This window comes from Paramisgurnus dabryanus, chromosome 1 (assembly GCF_030506205.2).
Source record: "Paramisgurnus dabryanus chromosome 1, PD_genome_1.1, whole genome shotgun sequence".
Lineage (NCBI taxonomy): Eukaryota > Metazoa > Chordata > Actinopteri > Cypriniformes > Cobitidae > Paramisgurnus > Paramisgurnus dabryanus.
The window spans coordinates 40512257-40527321 of NC_133337.1; the positions used below are offsets into that span (position 1 = coordinate 40512257).

The 15065-nt window shown below is 38.1% G+C and overlaps 1 protein-coding gene across 4 annotated transcripts in view; it reads left to right on the forward strand.

Annotated features, from left to right (window-relative positions):
- Positions 1 to 15065, forward strand: part of dock1 (dedicator of cytokinesis 1) — a 286009-nt gene that overhangs the window by 99800 nt on the left and 171144 nt on the right. For all 4 annotated transcript variants that reach the window (XM_065260710.2, XM_065260711.2, XM_065260712.2 and 1 more), the window contains exons 24-26: positions 2024 to 2094; positions 6993 to 7099; positions 12909 to 13036. In XM_065260710.2, the coding sequence (XP_065116782.1) occupies positions 2024 to 2094; positions 6993 to 7099; positions 12909 to 13036 (306 nt within the window). The remainder of the gene's footprint in view (positions 1 to 2023; positions 2095 to 6992; positions 7100 to 12908; positions 13037 to 15065) is intronic.

Below are 15065 nucleotides of genomic sequence, written 5' to 3' on the forward strand. Positions count from 1 at the left end.
ACACAAAGGATGTTTCACAAATGTTTTTTTAAGTAAATGTGGATTAATCTTTATTTACGAAGATACAAATGTTTTCTTTTCTTATATATTTAATTAACTTTAATGACAGAGACAGTTTATGCTTATTATAAGACCGAATGCAATACAATGTTCATTCGTTTAAGACGTACAGTAACCACATGTTTACTATGAAAATCACTAATACGGCTATTTTGACATATGAGCATTTGTCCGTTTAAGCCAAAAAGACGCGAACATGAAGTCGTTTAAGCTCTGCCTGTGCACGTGCGCTATCGGATATGCGCGTCGCGCTTTCAAGTTCAATGTGCAATCCAGTCCAGTTAACAATCATATAAAGATCACGTCAAGAATTAAAACACGGTGCTGGGTTTTGTCGTAAAAAGAAATGCCAATCTTACACTTTATTCAGTCCACAAGAAAATTACTATACACACTTCCAGCCATACGCTGAAATCATGTAGCAATGTACGACTTCACTTACATCATTTTAAAGACATTCCAATCACCGACATGGTGTGACTGTCAGGAGGTTTGACACTTGCTTTTTCTACCTAACAACAGCCACCCCGGTCGGAGATTGGTTGGGCAACTTTATTTTGGTTTTAAGTGGTTGGTGAAAGGTTGTGTGCAGATCTCAGAGCCCAGGCTGCCTACAGAGACGCGTTTTTTTGACAGCCTGCTTATGGGACGGGCAGTTAGCGGATCGTTACGAAAGATTAGACGAATGTGATCATTCATTTTTTTGGGCCTTAAATTGAATTTTTTGCGAAGCTTCGACGCAAAAATATGATTTCGACGTCATCGACGCATCGCTACAGGCCTAATTTAAACAGTGTCTGCTTTACATGAGGCTCATCTTGAAATGATTGCGCGTGATTGCGAGTTATTTCGTCAAATAACAGAAAACGCTTCCCTGCCAATGACGAATTTTTCTAGCAATCCGTATTTCTGCTATTATCCACCAGGTGGCGCTCTTACCCAACTTATAAAACCCAGAAGTATCCCCTTAGGGCAAACAGTTTTGATCATCCCCCTTTTTCATTTCAATTAATCCATAGGTCTGAAAAACGAGTACTCAATTAACACATACTAGATTATTAATGAATTAAATGCCGCGGCGCGGGTGCGCAGACTTTATCTGTTTGTTGTTGAATCATGCATGATAACGTTACTGATGTGATGTCATACGGCAGTTTGCGTAGCTCAACACAATGTCAAACACGCACCCAGTCTTTACTACCACAGGTGCTTGTAATGCTAACCAGACATCCAAATGCTGCCTTAACCACAATAAATAAATAAACCCATATGATCATTGTTTTCGTGATCGATCATTGATGCCACGTTTGTGCCCATCCCTAATATATTATATGTTTATATGAATATTTTCTGAAAAGCAACATTTTAAGAAAATCATAAAAAATGCTGGCGCAGGCTGGCAACATTTTTTTTTAAAACCCTGTCATGGAAAGAGCTGCGTACACACCAAACGGGAAGCATTGCATTCCTCGCTGTAGATTACTCGTGGGATTCAACTTTGTGTTATGTGAATTTTTTCACTTGAGTTTGATATTTGTAACTTGTGCGAAGACGCATTTGAGGCGAATAGTGTGTGTTTTTGCGTCAATCGCACCGTCCAATTTGTGTCTGTTAGCGTCTTTACATTGACTTTGTATGTAATGTACTCGTGCAAATACGTTGAATTCATTTTTGGTGTGTACGCTCCATTAGGCCAGTATGTTGCTGTTCATCATAGCTAGATTTGGTCTAAACTGAAATAGATTACTGCGGACATTGCCAATTAGTTGTTTACACTATATTACACTATATGTTCTTTCTTACAGAGAATAAACAACACAGTTTATCATCACTTAACACACATTTTTATGCTGACTAATCAATATTATACCTCATTGTTATTTGCAGGTTATACATATTTAGCTTCTTTGTAATATGTTCATTGGTGATTGTGCTAATATATTATTTTTTGAATTTATTCTAGGGTACGGCACTGAAATATCTCCCCACTATTGTCAATGATCTCAAACTGGTATTCGATCCAAAGGAGCTCAGGTGAGTTGACATGATTACGTTTACGATGTCTTTAGACCAGGGGTCTTTAACTCATACCGGTTTGGGGCCATTTCTAAAAGGGAGACCTGCAGAGCTATTTTAACATAAAAAACACAATATTTCTGTAAATACACAGTTTTTCTATTATTTAACACATAATAATAATGCTTAAAAATATTTTAACAGTATAAATATTTTCTTAACCTTATCTTAAATAACTTTATATTAAAACCTGGCACTAAACTAACACATTTAATTCTATCTATTATATATTTTTTTGCAACCAGGAAGTGTATCTGTTTTGATGTATTTAGGATTTTTTTTTAAGTCACAGACTTGACCTGGTTATGTTTCATCTCTATAAAAATGAATATTAGGCTACTGCTCTATGTGTAAATGCATATTGGCTTTGAAAAGAACAAAGAAGCGCTTTATCACACGTTTTAGACGTGAATGGCCCCTTAAACGTTTACATCAATAATCAAACGATAATGAAACTAAGTAAATAAAAATCTTTCTCTTGGCCAGATTATGTTATATTTTTTACAGCAGACACGGGTCAAAGAGAGGGGGAGGAGGGCCGCAAATGGCCCGCAGGCCGGGAGTTTGAGACCATCGCTTTAGACATTAAAAGTACTTGACTATATTTTGCATAAAGAGAAAGAGATGCTGACAAAATACAATTGTTGCTTTTACACATGCAATTTTTACTGGTAAATTAAAATTACCATTAAGAGATCATGTTTAAACAGGACCTTGTAAACAAAAATACTGGTAAATCAGTCTTGGCAATTTACCAGTAGGAAAAATGGAAGACTGCCTGTAATTTACTGGTATGATGCTGTTTAAGAACAGAGAAAGGGTTTTCCCCACACTATTTATGGGGGTATCTCTCCACATACTTTAACTTTAACGTGTAAAGTTAAAGTTATCAGCAAAACTTCTTCATGAAAACTGTGTTTAATACAGTTTACCATCTATTTAACACATTACCCACGTCATCTGTGATGACTTATGTTGAGACATTACTGTTGTTTTAGATGCAGTTACCTTCAGCTTGTCTCGACAGTTCAGTTTAAAGTCATCTAATACAACGTCGGCAATGAAAAACAATGCAGACCAGCATACGCTCGGCTATGAAGTCATAACCCGACATTGTTTACAAACACAACACCGACTGTACCGCACAGGAGCTTAGGTGCACCTTTTACCATCTGTCATGAGAGTTTATGGTATTTTGGTACTGATATGTGAAAGCTTTCATCCTGTCTCTCTCTTTCCCAATCTCTCTTCCTGTCTCTCTCTCATTTTTCCATCTGATCGCCTCTGGGATAGTCATTATACATTCAGGTCTGGATTTGAAAGTTATTTGTTTGCCCCTCATGCACATCCGAATTAAACAAAAGCCCGATTTGTTTGAGGTGCATTTACGTGACCGTTGCTCAAATATCAGGTCGGATCCTTCTCCGTTTTTCTCTTCCTGATAGACTTTTGCTCGTATGCATGACTTTGCTCTCCTAGTATTTTTCTCGGTGCCTCACACACTTTAGATTCCACACACAATCACCACAAAGTGATCCTGTTGCCGTGGAGACGCGGCGGTCACTTGGCGATCTTGTCTGTTGGTCTGGATAATGCGTTTATCCCTGAGTGGCATTATAATGGAGTTATGTGGCTCTTATGATGGCTAATATACTGCACTCACACACACGTGCACACACACACACACACACTAAAAGCGTTGCTTATGTAAGCATGAATCCTGCTGTGGCTCATTTCTGAAATGTGTATTTGTCAATGGCCTCACCAAACCAATTTTCAAAGACGTGACATTTTCACGAGACAGCAGGATTCTTGTTAAATTCCCTCAGTAATTTATGCCCATGTTGTTTCTTTTTAAATGTTACTGTATGATATATGTCAGAGAAAGCTAGTTATTGAATATCTGTGTTTATGATCGAGCAGTAAATTGAATGTTATAAACGTTGCTCAAAATATAAAACGCAGTCTCAGTACAGAGAGCTTTATAATTTATTACCAACACGATGCAGTTATCAGCTAGTGCTAAAATGGCTAAATACCAACAGATGTGTTGAGCAATCTCAGAATAAATTTTAGATAATGTATATGGATAAGGGTACATACTTAAACTGTGTTCATGTAGCCCAGGTTTGTGCACTTTTTGGATAAAAGCTTCTTCCAAATCTAAATATAAAATACATTTATGAAACGCACACACTTGAAACTCAATGCTTTGATTCATCAACTACAGTGAGGAAAATAAGTATTTGAACACCCTGCAATTTTGCAAGTTCTCCAACAGAAATCATGGGTATGGTCTGAAATTGTCATCGTAGGTGCATGTCCACTGTTGGAGACATAATCTAAAAAAAATCCAGAAATCACAATGTATGATGTTTTAACTTTTTATCTGTATGATACAGCTGCATGTATTTGAACACCTGAGAAAATCAATGTTAATATTTGGTACAGTAGCCTTTGTTTGCAATTACAGAGGTCAAACGTTTGCACACACTGCAGGAGGGATTTTGACCCACTTCTCCACACAAATCTTCTCTAGATCAGTCAGGTTTCTTGCCTGTCAATGAGAAACACAGAGTTTGAGCTACCTCCAAGGATTCTCTATTGGGTTTTGGTCTGGAGACTGGCTAGGCCACACCAGAACCTTGATATGCTTCTTACAGAGACACTCCTTGGTTACCCTGGCCGTGTGCTTCGGGTCATTGTCATGTTGGAAGACCCAGCCTTGACCCATCTTAAATGTTCTAACTGAGGGAAGGAGGTTGTTCCCCAAAATCTCCCAATACATGGCCCCGGTCATCCTCTCCTTAAAACAGTGCAGTCACCCTGTCCCATGTGCAGAAAAACACCCCCAAAACATGATGCTACCTCCCCGTCATTCTTCTTCCTCCAAACACGTTTAGTGGAATTATGAGCAAAAAGTTCTATTTTGGTCTCATCTGACCACATGACTTTCTCCCATGACTCCTCTGGATCATCCTAATGGTCATTGGCAAACTTAAGACGGGCCAGGACATGTGCTGGTTTAAGCAGGGGAACCTTCCGTGCCATGCATGATTTCAAACCATGAAGTCTTTTTGTATTACCAACAGTAACCTTGGAAACGGTGGTCCCAGCTCTTTTCAGGTCATTGACCAGCTCCTCCCGTGTAGTTCTGGGCTGATTTCTCACCTTTCTTAGGATCATTGAGACCCCACGAGTTGAGCCCCAGTCCGAGAGAGATTGACAGTCATGTTTAGCTTCTTCCATTTTCTAATGATTCCTCCAACAGTGGACCTTTTTTCACCAAGCTGCTTGGCAATTTCCCTGTAGCCATTTCCAGCCTTGTGGAGGTGTACAATTTTGTCTCTAGTGTCTTTGGCCATGTTAGTAGTTGGATTCTTACTGATTGTATGGGATGGACAGGTGTCTTTATGCATCTAATTTAGGATAATAAATGGAGTGGAGGTGGACATTTTAAAGGTAGACTAACAAGTCTTTAAGGGGCAGAATTCTAGCTGATAGACGGGTGTTCAAGTACTTGCAGCTGTATTATACAAATAAATAGTTTTAAAAAATCATATATTGTGATTACATTTTTTTAGATTATGTCTCTCACAGTGGGCATGCACCTACGATGACAATTTCAGACCCCTCCATGATTTCTAAGTGGGAGAACTTGCAAAAAAGCAGGGTGTTTAAATACTTATTTTCCTCACTGTATTTAGCTTTGGTCTTAGAGATTTATGTGTGTCTCCAATGAAGTGGCCTATAATGCTTTTCCGGCTTTGAAATCCTCATTCCCATTTTTTCTTCTGTTCTTTCCATCCCCTGTTCTTTAATCCTTCAGTTTTTTCTCTCTGTTTGAGAGTTTCATAGGGTTAAGAGGATTTTAACCCTTCTGTGTCTTATCTGTCTCCTGTGGTTCTGTGGGCTTTCAAAGCTGGCACATAGAAAGCCACTGTTTTCCTTTCCTATTTCCTTCCCTATTCCTATTTTAATCTTTTCCATTTCTTACCATTTCCTTCATTACCTTTTTACCTTTTCCTCTTCCCTTCATTTTCCTTTCTTTCCTTTTTTGTTTTTCATTTCCATTACCTTTCTTCCCCTCCCTTCCCTTTAGTCTTCCCCCATGTAGCTGTATTGTAAATACGGTGTAAATAGCGCCTTATTGCTTATATAAAACATTTACAGCGTCACATCTGGTTAGCTCACAGTGCTCGTATCGGCCTGTTTGCTCTGTCACAGGGTTGTATTTGCTTAGCAAAGATGTCATGGGTTCCTCTCACACAGACCAAACAAATGGTGAATGAGGTCGTGTCTGAGCCCTGTCATCGTCTGCCAGACCTTTCTCCTCACATCCGCCTCTCTTCAAGTGCCAAGTTTGGTCCACAGAAAAGCCCAGGGCTCATGTGTGAGAGCGTGTTTGTGTTTTATTCAGATGTGCACATGGCCCCGGGCAGACAGCATGTTTTAGAAATGAGCTGTCACTTCAACAGGAGGTGGAGACCCTGAGATCAAACTCTCTTACTTATACCTGCACAGGGTCCACACTGTTTCTCACCAACGAGTGTGAAGCACTCCAGTCTTGGAGATTTGTGTGCATGCCTGAATTCAAGTGAGGGACGTTTTATTCAATAGGACATTACTGATTTACTGCAATGCAACAAATGAGCTCCATAGGCAGAGCTGCGTTAGCAGTGCGAAAGGTTCTGGGTTTGATTCTCACAAAATGATTAAACATGTATAGTTTGAATGCACTGCAAGTTTCTTGGGTTAAAAGTGTCTGCCAAATGCATAATTTAGAAGAATGTTAACATAAAGCCCAAACAATGTCAAAATTCACAAATTCTCTCTCTCTATCTCTTTCGTTCTAGTAAGCTGTTCAGTGAGTTTATTCTCAAAGTTCCTCTGGGCCGTCTGGTGAAGCAGAAGTTGATCTGCATGATTGACATTGTCCACAGTGACCTCTTCACTCAACATGGTAAACACACACACACACACACACACACACACACACAATCTAAAGGTCAGTACTGTATCTGACAGCAGCTGTGTTATGATTCCTGTATGTGCGTTGTGTAAGATTGCTGAGTTTTGTATTTTATAGATGGATGTTTTAATTTGTGAGCTTTCTTTTGGAAGCTCGTAACTTTATACAGTATAACCCGCTGAGTGGCAGAGGCGTCATGCCCATTCAAACCGGGAAGAATGGCATGTATGATTACATAAATTTATAGGATAATGCAGTTGTTGTTCAAAATGCATTAATGACACAATTATACAAGTTATAAAAAACACGTAAATAAACAAACATGCCGTTTCAGATGTAAATATAATGGCAATATGTCATTATTCTGATTGAATAGTATTTGATATGAAAGTTAGTCAACACTTTTATTTTGGAGGTTTTTGCATGACGGCAAGAGCGCTCAGATTGTTAGAAGTGCCATGGAAAAGACTGAAAGCTGTATAATATTTTGTTTGTTGTCTGTGTAGGCACAAATTTCTGTGAGCTGTGCACACTGTGCCCCCTTAAAAAAATTGGTGCATGACGTCCCTGCTGAGTGGAAATAAATATTTTTAATCATTTTTGATAATGATAGTTTTGAAGGAATGGTCAATGTGTGGTCTGTGAAATTACCTGGCCGTCGCCCTACTGCAACAGCACGAGCTGTGTTATTAAATCAGGTGAATCTTCTCCAAAGACAAAGAAAGTCATTTATATTTAAGGAGACATTTCAAAACACCTTTTTTAAGATTTCAAATAAATCTTTGGGGTTCCCAGACTACGTATATAAAGTTTTTGCTCAAAATACCCCACAGAAAAATGTATTATAACATGTTAAAATTGCCACTTTGTAGGTGTGAGCAAAAATTAGCTGTGTATTCTTTTAGATGCAAATGAGTTGATCTCTGCACTAAATGGCAGCGTGTGGTTGGATAGTGCAGATTAAGGGGCGGTATTATAATATCAAAGGGGAGATATCATGAAAATCTGACTTTTTCCATGTTTAAGTGCTATAATTGGGTCCCTAGTGCTTTTATCAACCTAGAAAATTTGAAAAAGAACAACAAAGTAACTTCGTTTTGGTAAACCATTCTTTGCAAGCATGTGAAAAAATAGGGCATTGAAATTTGGCTCTCCTTGTGATGTCAGAAGGGGATAATACCGCCCCTTAATCTGCACTATCCAACCACGGCAATGCCATTTATTGCAGAGTTCAGCTCATTTGCATTTTAAAGGACACACCCCAAAAACGGCACATTTTTGCTCACACCTACAAAGTGGCGATTTTAAAATTTTATAATAAATTATCTATATAATATTTTGAGCTAGAACTTCACATATGCACTCTGGGGACACCAAATATTTATTTGAGATTTACAAAAAGTCTTGCTTGTCCCCTTTAAGATCCTCTTCTGACATCACATGCGGAGCCAAATTTTTTCACATGCTTGCAGATAATGGTTACTGGGTTGATCTTTATCACATTTTCTAATTTCAAGAAGCTCAAGCTGTACTGTATGGTGCAAACGCGCCTCTGTGCATGGCCAAACTTATCGATAATGAAATTCATTTAACATTTTTTTTTATTATCGAATAGTTGGGTAAAAAATATTGACAGATTTTAAAGTACAATGGGTTTGTAGATTAATGTTTAAAGAAAAACTTCATACCCATACATGACAGTGGAGATGAGTAAATGATGGAAATCATGGTATTAATGACTGATTTGGCTTATCAACCCTAACAATAAAATAGTGATGTGCCAGATCTCCTGTTTATTCTTTCCTGGCAGATCTCCTGCTAATAGTTCACAGTCACAGATCTTTGTTCATGAATGATGGTTTTTGTTTGTAATGATGACTGATGTTTGTGTATCTCTGCAGTGATGTTGAATGTGTGTTGTGTGCTTGTGTTTGTTGGATAAGTCCTGAGGTGAAGAACAGTGTTAAATCAGTCACATATGGAGGCTCTGCGGGTAGATTGCTGTAATTATGGGATGTGTCTCCTGCTCTGACTTAATTAAATCACTCATCACATAACCATGTGCTGCTTTTCTCTCATTTACTCTCTCATTTATCCTCTAGTCTAAGACAGCATCCAAAATCGCTTACCGTGACCCTTAAAACAGTAGGTACTATTTAGTATGAATATGGATAGTATGAATGAATTTGGAAGTACTACATGAGCCATGTCTATACATCACGTGACATACATCGCCATAACAACAAGTTAACTGGAATGACGTTAAACTAGCACAATTTAAACACACGGTACAGTTATTTGCATTTGAATAGAGCCGCATTTTTGCTTTCGGCATTTTCTTCTTTTTCAATGGATAACTGGAGGATCACGGGATGGCAAAGTATCCATCAAATAAACGCTTAGGGGTCTTGCCGGAAGTAGCAGGTCATCCGGGTACTTTTTGCCTATTGTTTTTTGAATACTATGAATTCGGACATACTACTCACCTTGCCTAATCCTTTTCGCCTACTATATAGTATGCAAGTAGCCGGTTTCTGATGCAGCCTATGTGGCATTCACACCAGACGGGGAAGAGGTGGCAAGCGCAAGTGATTTACATGCTAAGTCAATGCAAAGATGCGAAATAAAGCATCCTACGGCGCAGTATGCGCGAATGGCTCTAAAGACCCGGAGCGTACGGTGCGGATGGTGCATTCCGCACGAATTGAGCATTGCCGCAGGAAAGATCTGAACTTTGGCTGATATTTACGCGTCGTTAGGAGCTTGCTCTAGTAGTGACATAATTACAGGGAGTGAGCAGAGTCGCAGAAGCCCCTCCCATGATGCCTATTTCTGCATGAATGTCTGGAATGACTAGAATTTCACACGCGGCTTTCATGCACGAATTAAGCGAGTAAACTCAAAATGTTCAAGCATCCAACTACGCGCAAATAGCGTGTTTTTGCAGCCTCTACCACGGCTGGTGTGAACGCCACATACGTGTCTTTTTCTGTTTGTAGGGTAGCAACTTTAGCGCAGCAGTCTGTGAAAGAATGAGATTTCAAAAGTTGTTAAGCCACAGATGTTGAAGATTTCCATATCGTGCTGAAGGACTGAGTCTGTCTGAGTGTGTTTGTGACTCCTCCAGCTTGAGATTTGGAGTGCCAGTAGCTTCTCTGGAATAAATTAGCACAAATGGGCTCGTCTGACCTGAACAAATGTCCGCTCTCGGCTTGAGTCACGTCTTGTTGTTTTGTTGAATAATGTATATGTGCGTGTATTTGGTTTATGATATTTAAACACAAATGTATTATCGACTCGCCATATGTCTCTCGACTCGAGCTTACCATAAAAGTGGTTCACTTAAAAGACAGTCGAGTGGAGATAAAGGTAATTTTCACTTACTCCTGCTGTTAGGGCCCTTAAGGCAATGCTGAAAGTGCAGTGTGTGCTTGTGCTACATTATGTCCGTGTTATGATGCATTTTTAAAGCAGCGACCCATAAAATCAAACATGCATTGCAGCTAGCAGCATTTTTGATCACTTATGTACATTATGCGTATGTAGTTTTCCTGCCTAACCTTCCCGGTAGCAGCAAAAGCAATGTTGCTGGAGATTGAAGCGTTAGTGCATAAGAAGGTTGCATCCGAGTGAAGTGTTGCATGCTGCTTATTCTCTTTGCATTAAAAAAAGTAACAGTAAGGATTTTTCAAGATAAAATATTTGTGCAATTTCTCAGAGAACATATTTATTACCAATATATTGAACCATCTGTTTATATTTTCATAAACCCCTGATGATAAAGTACAGACATCAGAAAAATATAAGTTTAAGTTTTCCATTTTAAATGTGGAAAACATGTATGCATTATGGATGTGAAATGTTTTTGGGGGACAACATACTTTGTAAGCTGCAAAAAACGACTTTCTTACTTAGTATTTTTGTCTCGTTTTTAAGTAAAAATATCTAAAAATTCTTAAATCAAGATGGTTTTTCTTGATGAGCAAAATTACCCAAGAAAATAATTCTAGTTTTTAGACCAAAAATATCAAATTTAAGTGATTTTGTGCATAAAACAAGCAAAACAATCTGCTATTGGGGAAGCAAAAAAAAAAATATTTTCTAAATTTTTCTTAAACACTAAATTCAAGAGAAATGTGCTTACCACATTGGCAGATTTTTTTGATTGTTTTATGCACAAAATCACTTAAATTTGATATTTTTGGTCTAAAAACTAGATTTATTTTCTTGGGTCGTTTTGCTCATCAAGAAAAAGCATCTTAATTTAAGGATTTTTAGATATTTTTACTGAAAACAAGACAAAAATAAAAAAATTTTTCTTAAATCATTGTTTTGCAATTCTAAAATATTAAATAGAAATGGTTATAGCAGTGTAAATTTATTGTAATAAATATAAAGAATGCAATAAAGTATATATTTTATACATCAAATTATCAATGTTTTACCAACAATGGCCACTAGGTGTCAATGGTTTGCTGCATACTCTTGTCACAAATTAATAAATTACTGTCACTGCATTATTATTACTGCTAAAATGTTTTGAAATATAAAAACTACTTTCATGGACCTTTCCAACGATATATAGTTCATTCATGATAGATTAAAATTTACATGCAAACTATTAAAGTAAACTCAGGTGTCCCGCCAGTTAGGGTTTAATTTTTTTTTTATATTTACGTTTTATATGTGCATTTATGAGGAAGAAACAGCATTATGCATGTGTCATTTCTCTGTTATGGACGTGACAATTCAAAAAAATTGCCCTTAAAAAATGCTTTAAAAACTTTAATAGAGACTTTGCATGGGTATTTAAACCACAAAATATTAACATCTTGGATATCAGTATGGTTAAAACCTTATGGGTAAAAAACGTAACTTTCTTGATAAGGTTGACCTTTGCATGGAGTTGCTCATCTGTAGATTCATTTTTCGTATTTGACACAGTTTCCTGGTTACCCAGACCTTTCATTTCTCTCTGGAAACAGAGCGAAGGAGTTGTGGGTGGTGTCCTGTGATTCGGTTAAGTTTGTCTATGTTTGGTGTAAAGAATGAAGGTGGCAGAAGTGACCTCTAATCTTAGAAATCACACAACGTACTTTCACTATGACACTGATGTAAGGAGGCTTTATTCATGCCGTGTGACTTAGATTTTTAATATTAGCCAGTCAAATGCTGTTAAAAGGTTCACGGGTAAGTCAGGTGTTTATTTAAGAGTAGGTGTCTTATGTGCAGTCGTAGAGAGGATAACGTGGATTTATGTATATAAACTATTGATAAATGAACTCTCAGAAAGTCAGTGGTTTCTGTTTAGTAGCGAGTTTTCTAAAGAAGAAAAGCATTTTGTATTGATTCAGCTTCTTCACTCACCCAGAGTCCCTCCTCCCACTTTGACAGATGGATTACATGACACTCCTCCCCTCACCGTTTCATGAATGTGCCGCACAAACTAGATTTTTCATTACTCCATCTATCAGATCGGAGTGAAATATTTATCTGCACACTTTCATTTCTGCATCCAACTGTGTCTGTAAGTGTGTTTCAAAGCAGACTGCAGAGATGCTAATGATGAACATATTGATGGGCATCATTTTTGAAGTCTTAGCTCTTTGCACTGTGTTTAAAATTTGCAAATAGATTTAATTTTGTTTTGATATATTTCATTACATATTTAATTGCTATCAACGTAGTTAGTAAGATGTTGCTCTGGCCAATAAAATCACTCTACCGGTCGGATTCTGATTTGTTTATGTTGTGTGTTCACTTGACCTTATCTGCCCCATGTGTGTGTGTGTTTGTATAGACTGCAGGGAAATCCTGTTGCCTTTGATGACGGAGCAGCTGAAATTTCACCTGGAGAATCCGGACGAGCTGGAGTCCTGCTGTCAGTTACTCAGCAACATCCTGGAGGTCCTCTACAGAAAAGATGTTGTAAGAGCACACGTATATTTTCACAGTACATGCATGAACACACTTAACATGCAAAGACCGTAGCCCTAGTGTTCTCATAAACATTGATATTATTTGGATATAGACAGATATAGGCATTTAAATGTAAGTCTTGATTTACAGAAAAACAACACTGATGACTCATTCTGCCCTGCATAGACTTTAAACATTAGATGCAACCTAGAGTTAACATTTTCTTCCCCCTAATACTATTTTTAATTATTTGTGTATCGTATATTTCATGCCTAAACACAGATGTGATTAAAGTCACCACTGTGCTTGAAATAACTTGTGCAGAGCTGTAACATCTTATTCAAATGGCAATTAAACAAGAAGAGGAAGAAGAACAACATCCCGAGGAAGGAAGCGTGCAAAGTTAAACAAAATCTGTCAGGGGACACGGCCGCCCACTCCTCGCATACACAAACTCGCACATTTGGACGTACGCACAGGGGTTTTTAGCGCATTTGATTCGTAGTAACTTTGCGGTTTAGGAAGCACTGCTTTTTGTGCTTTACTGTCATGTAAAATCAATCACACTGGTCAAGCGTACAAATACACTCCTTAGGAGATGTGAAGGATTGCAACGTCTGCGACCTATGTGTATAACAAGTCCTTTACAGATTCCCGAGAGCCACACCAAATGTACAAAGGTATACTCTTTCAATCTATGGTTAGACCAGGGGTTTTCAAACTGTGGATTGGGATTGTGCAAAATCACAGGGACAGATTTGTCCTACTAATGGGAATGGTTTTGATGTCAGGTAGTTTGCGGTTGCAATTAAACTTACTTTTAATTCATAAATTGAAAAGATAAACTACTCTCTTATAAAAGAGAAAACAATTTATTTGTATTTAAATATTTTTTTTCTGCATATTTCTATAAAAAATTATTTGATGGTATTGAGATTGATCATAGCTGTGGGCTGTGGATTAAAGGCGGGGTGCATGATCTCTAAAAAGCCAATGTTGACATTTGATATCACCTAAACAAACATGTCCATACCCCAATAAAATCTGGACCTTCTTTTGATAGACCCGCCCCACACATACGCAACCCAGGCAACGGAGTAGACACGCCCCTTACTGCTGATTGGCTACAAGTGTGATTTGGTACTCAGCCCGACTCCCTTTTCCAAATTGTTTTTCAAAAATCATGCACCCCGCCTTTAAGGGGAGGGGGTTAATGTCGGGTTTCGGAAATTTCCTTTATTTTTAACATTTCCCAATGTTGACAGTTTCCGAATATTTCCCACACGTCAGGGCACGCATATTTACCCATGCACACACAGACACTAACATTTGTGGCACACACAGCATGTGATTTCAAAAGTGAATGCATGTGTTTGTGCACACACGTCACACTTATTACGTCTTACTGCTGGCTGGAGATCAGCACACTTTAAAAAAAGTCCTTGGGAAAAACTTGTGTAATAGACCCTTTTACAGTTGGTAAACATTGTGACGTATTTGTGTGGGCGGGGCTTAGCTGGAGGCAGAAATAGCCGCAGAGGCTATGTTGACAAGCTTAAACGAGCATGTTTTAGGAGGGATTTATTAAAGGAACAGTATGTAGGATTGTGGCCAAAACTGGTATTGCAATCACAAAACGTGTGGCTAAAACTGGTACTGCAATCACACAGCTGGTGGCCAATATACCAAACGACAACATAAACATCAGTTGAGGGCTGCAACTCCACTTTTTAAATGCCAATATCCTGGCCGGACCGCTGTTGTGAGTGATATAAGTATTTGAAATGAAAATGATTTCTTAAGGTCTAGTGACAAATCAGGGCCATTTAATGATTAATTGATATAAATTTCTTACATACTGTTCCTTTAAACATGGATGCAGAATTAGTTTCGGATCTGTCCGAATATGTACAGTCACTGATTCTGCGGGACTGTGACAGGTATTTTTGTAAATTAACTCTTGCGATTTTAACCAGGTTTTAGATATTTCCTAGACAACATATGAATTACTTTCAGGTGGATTTGGGTAATTTTGTCT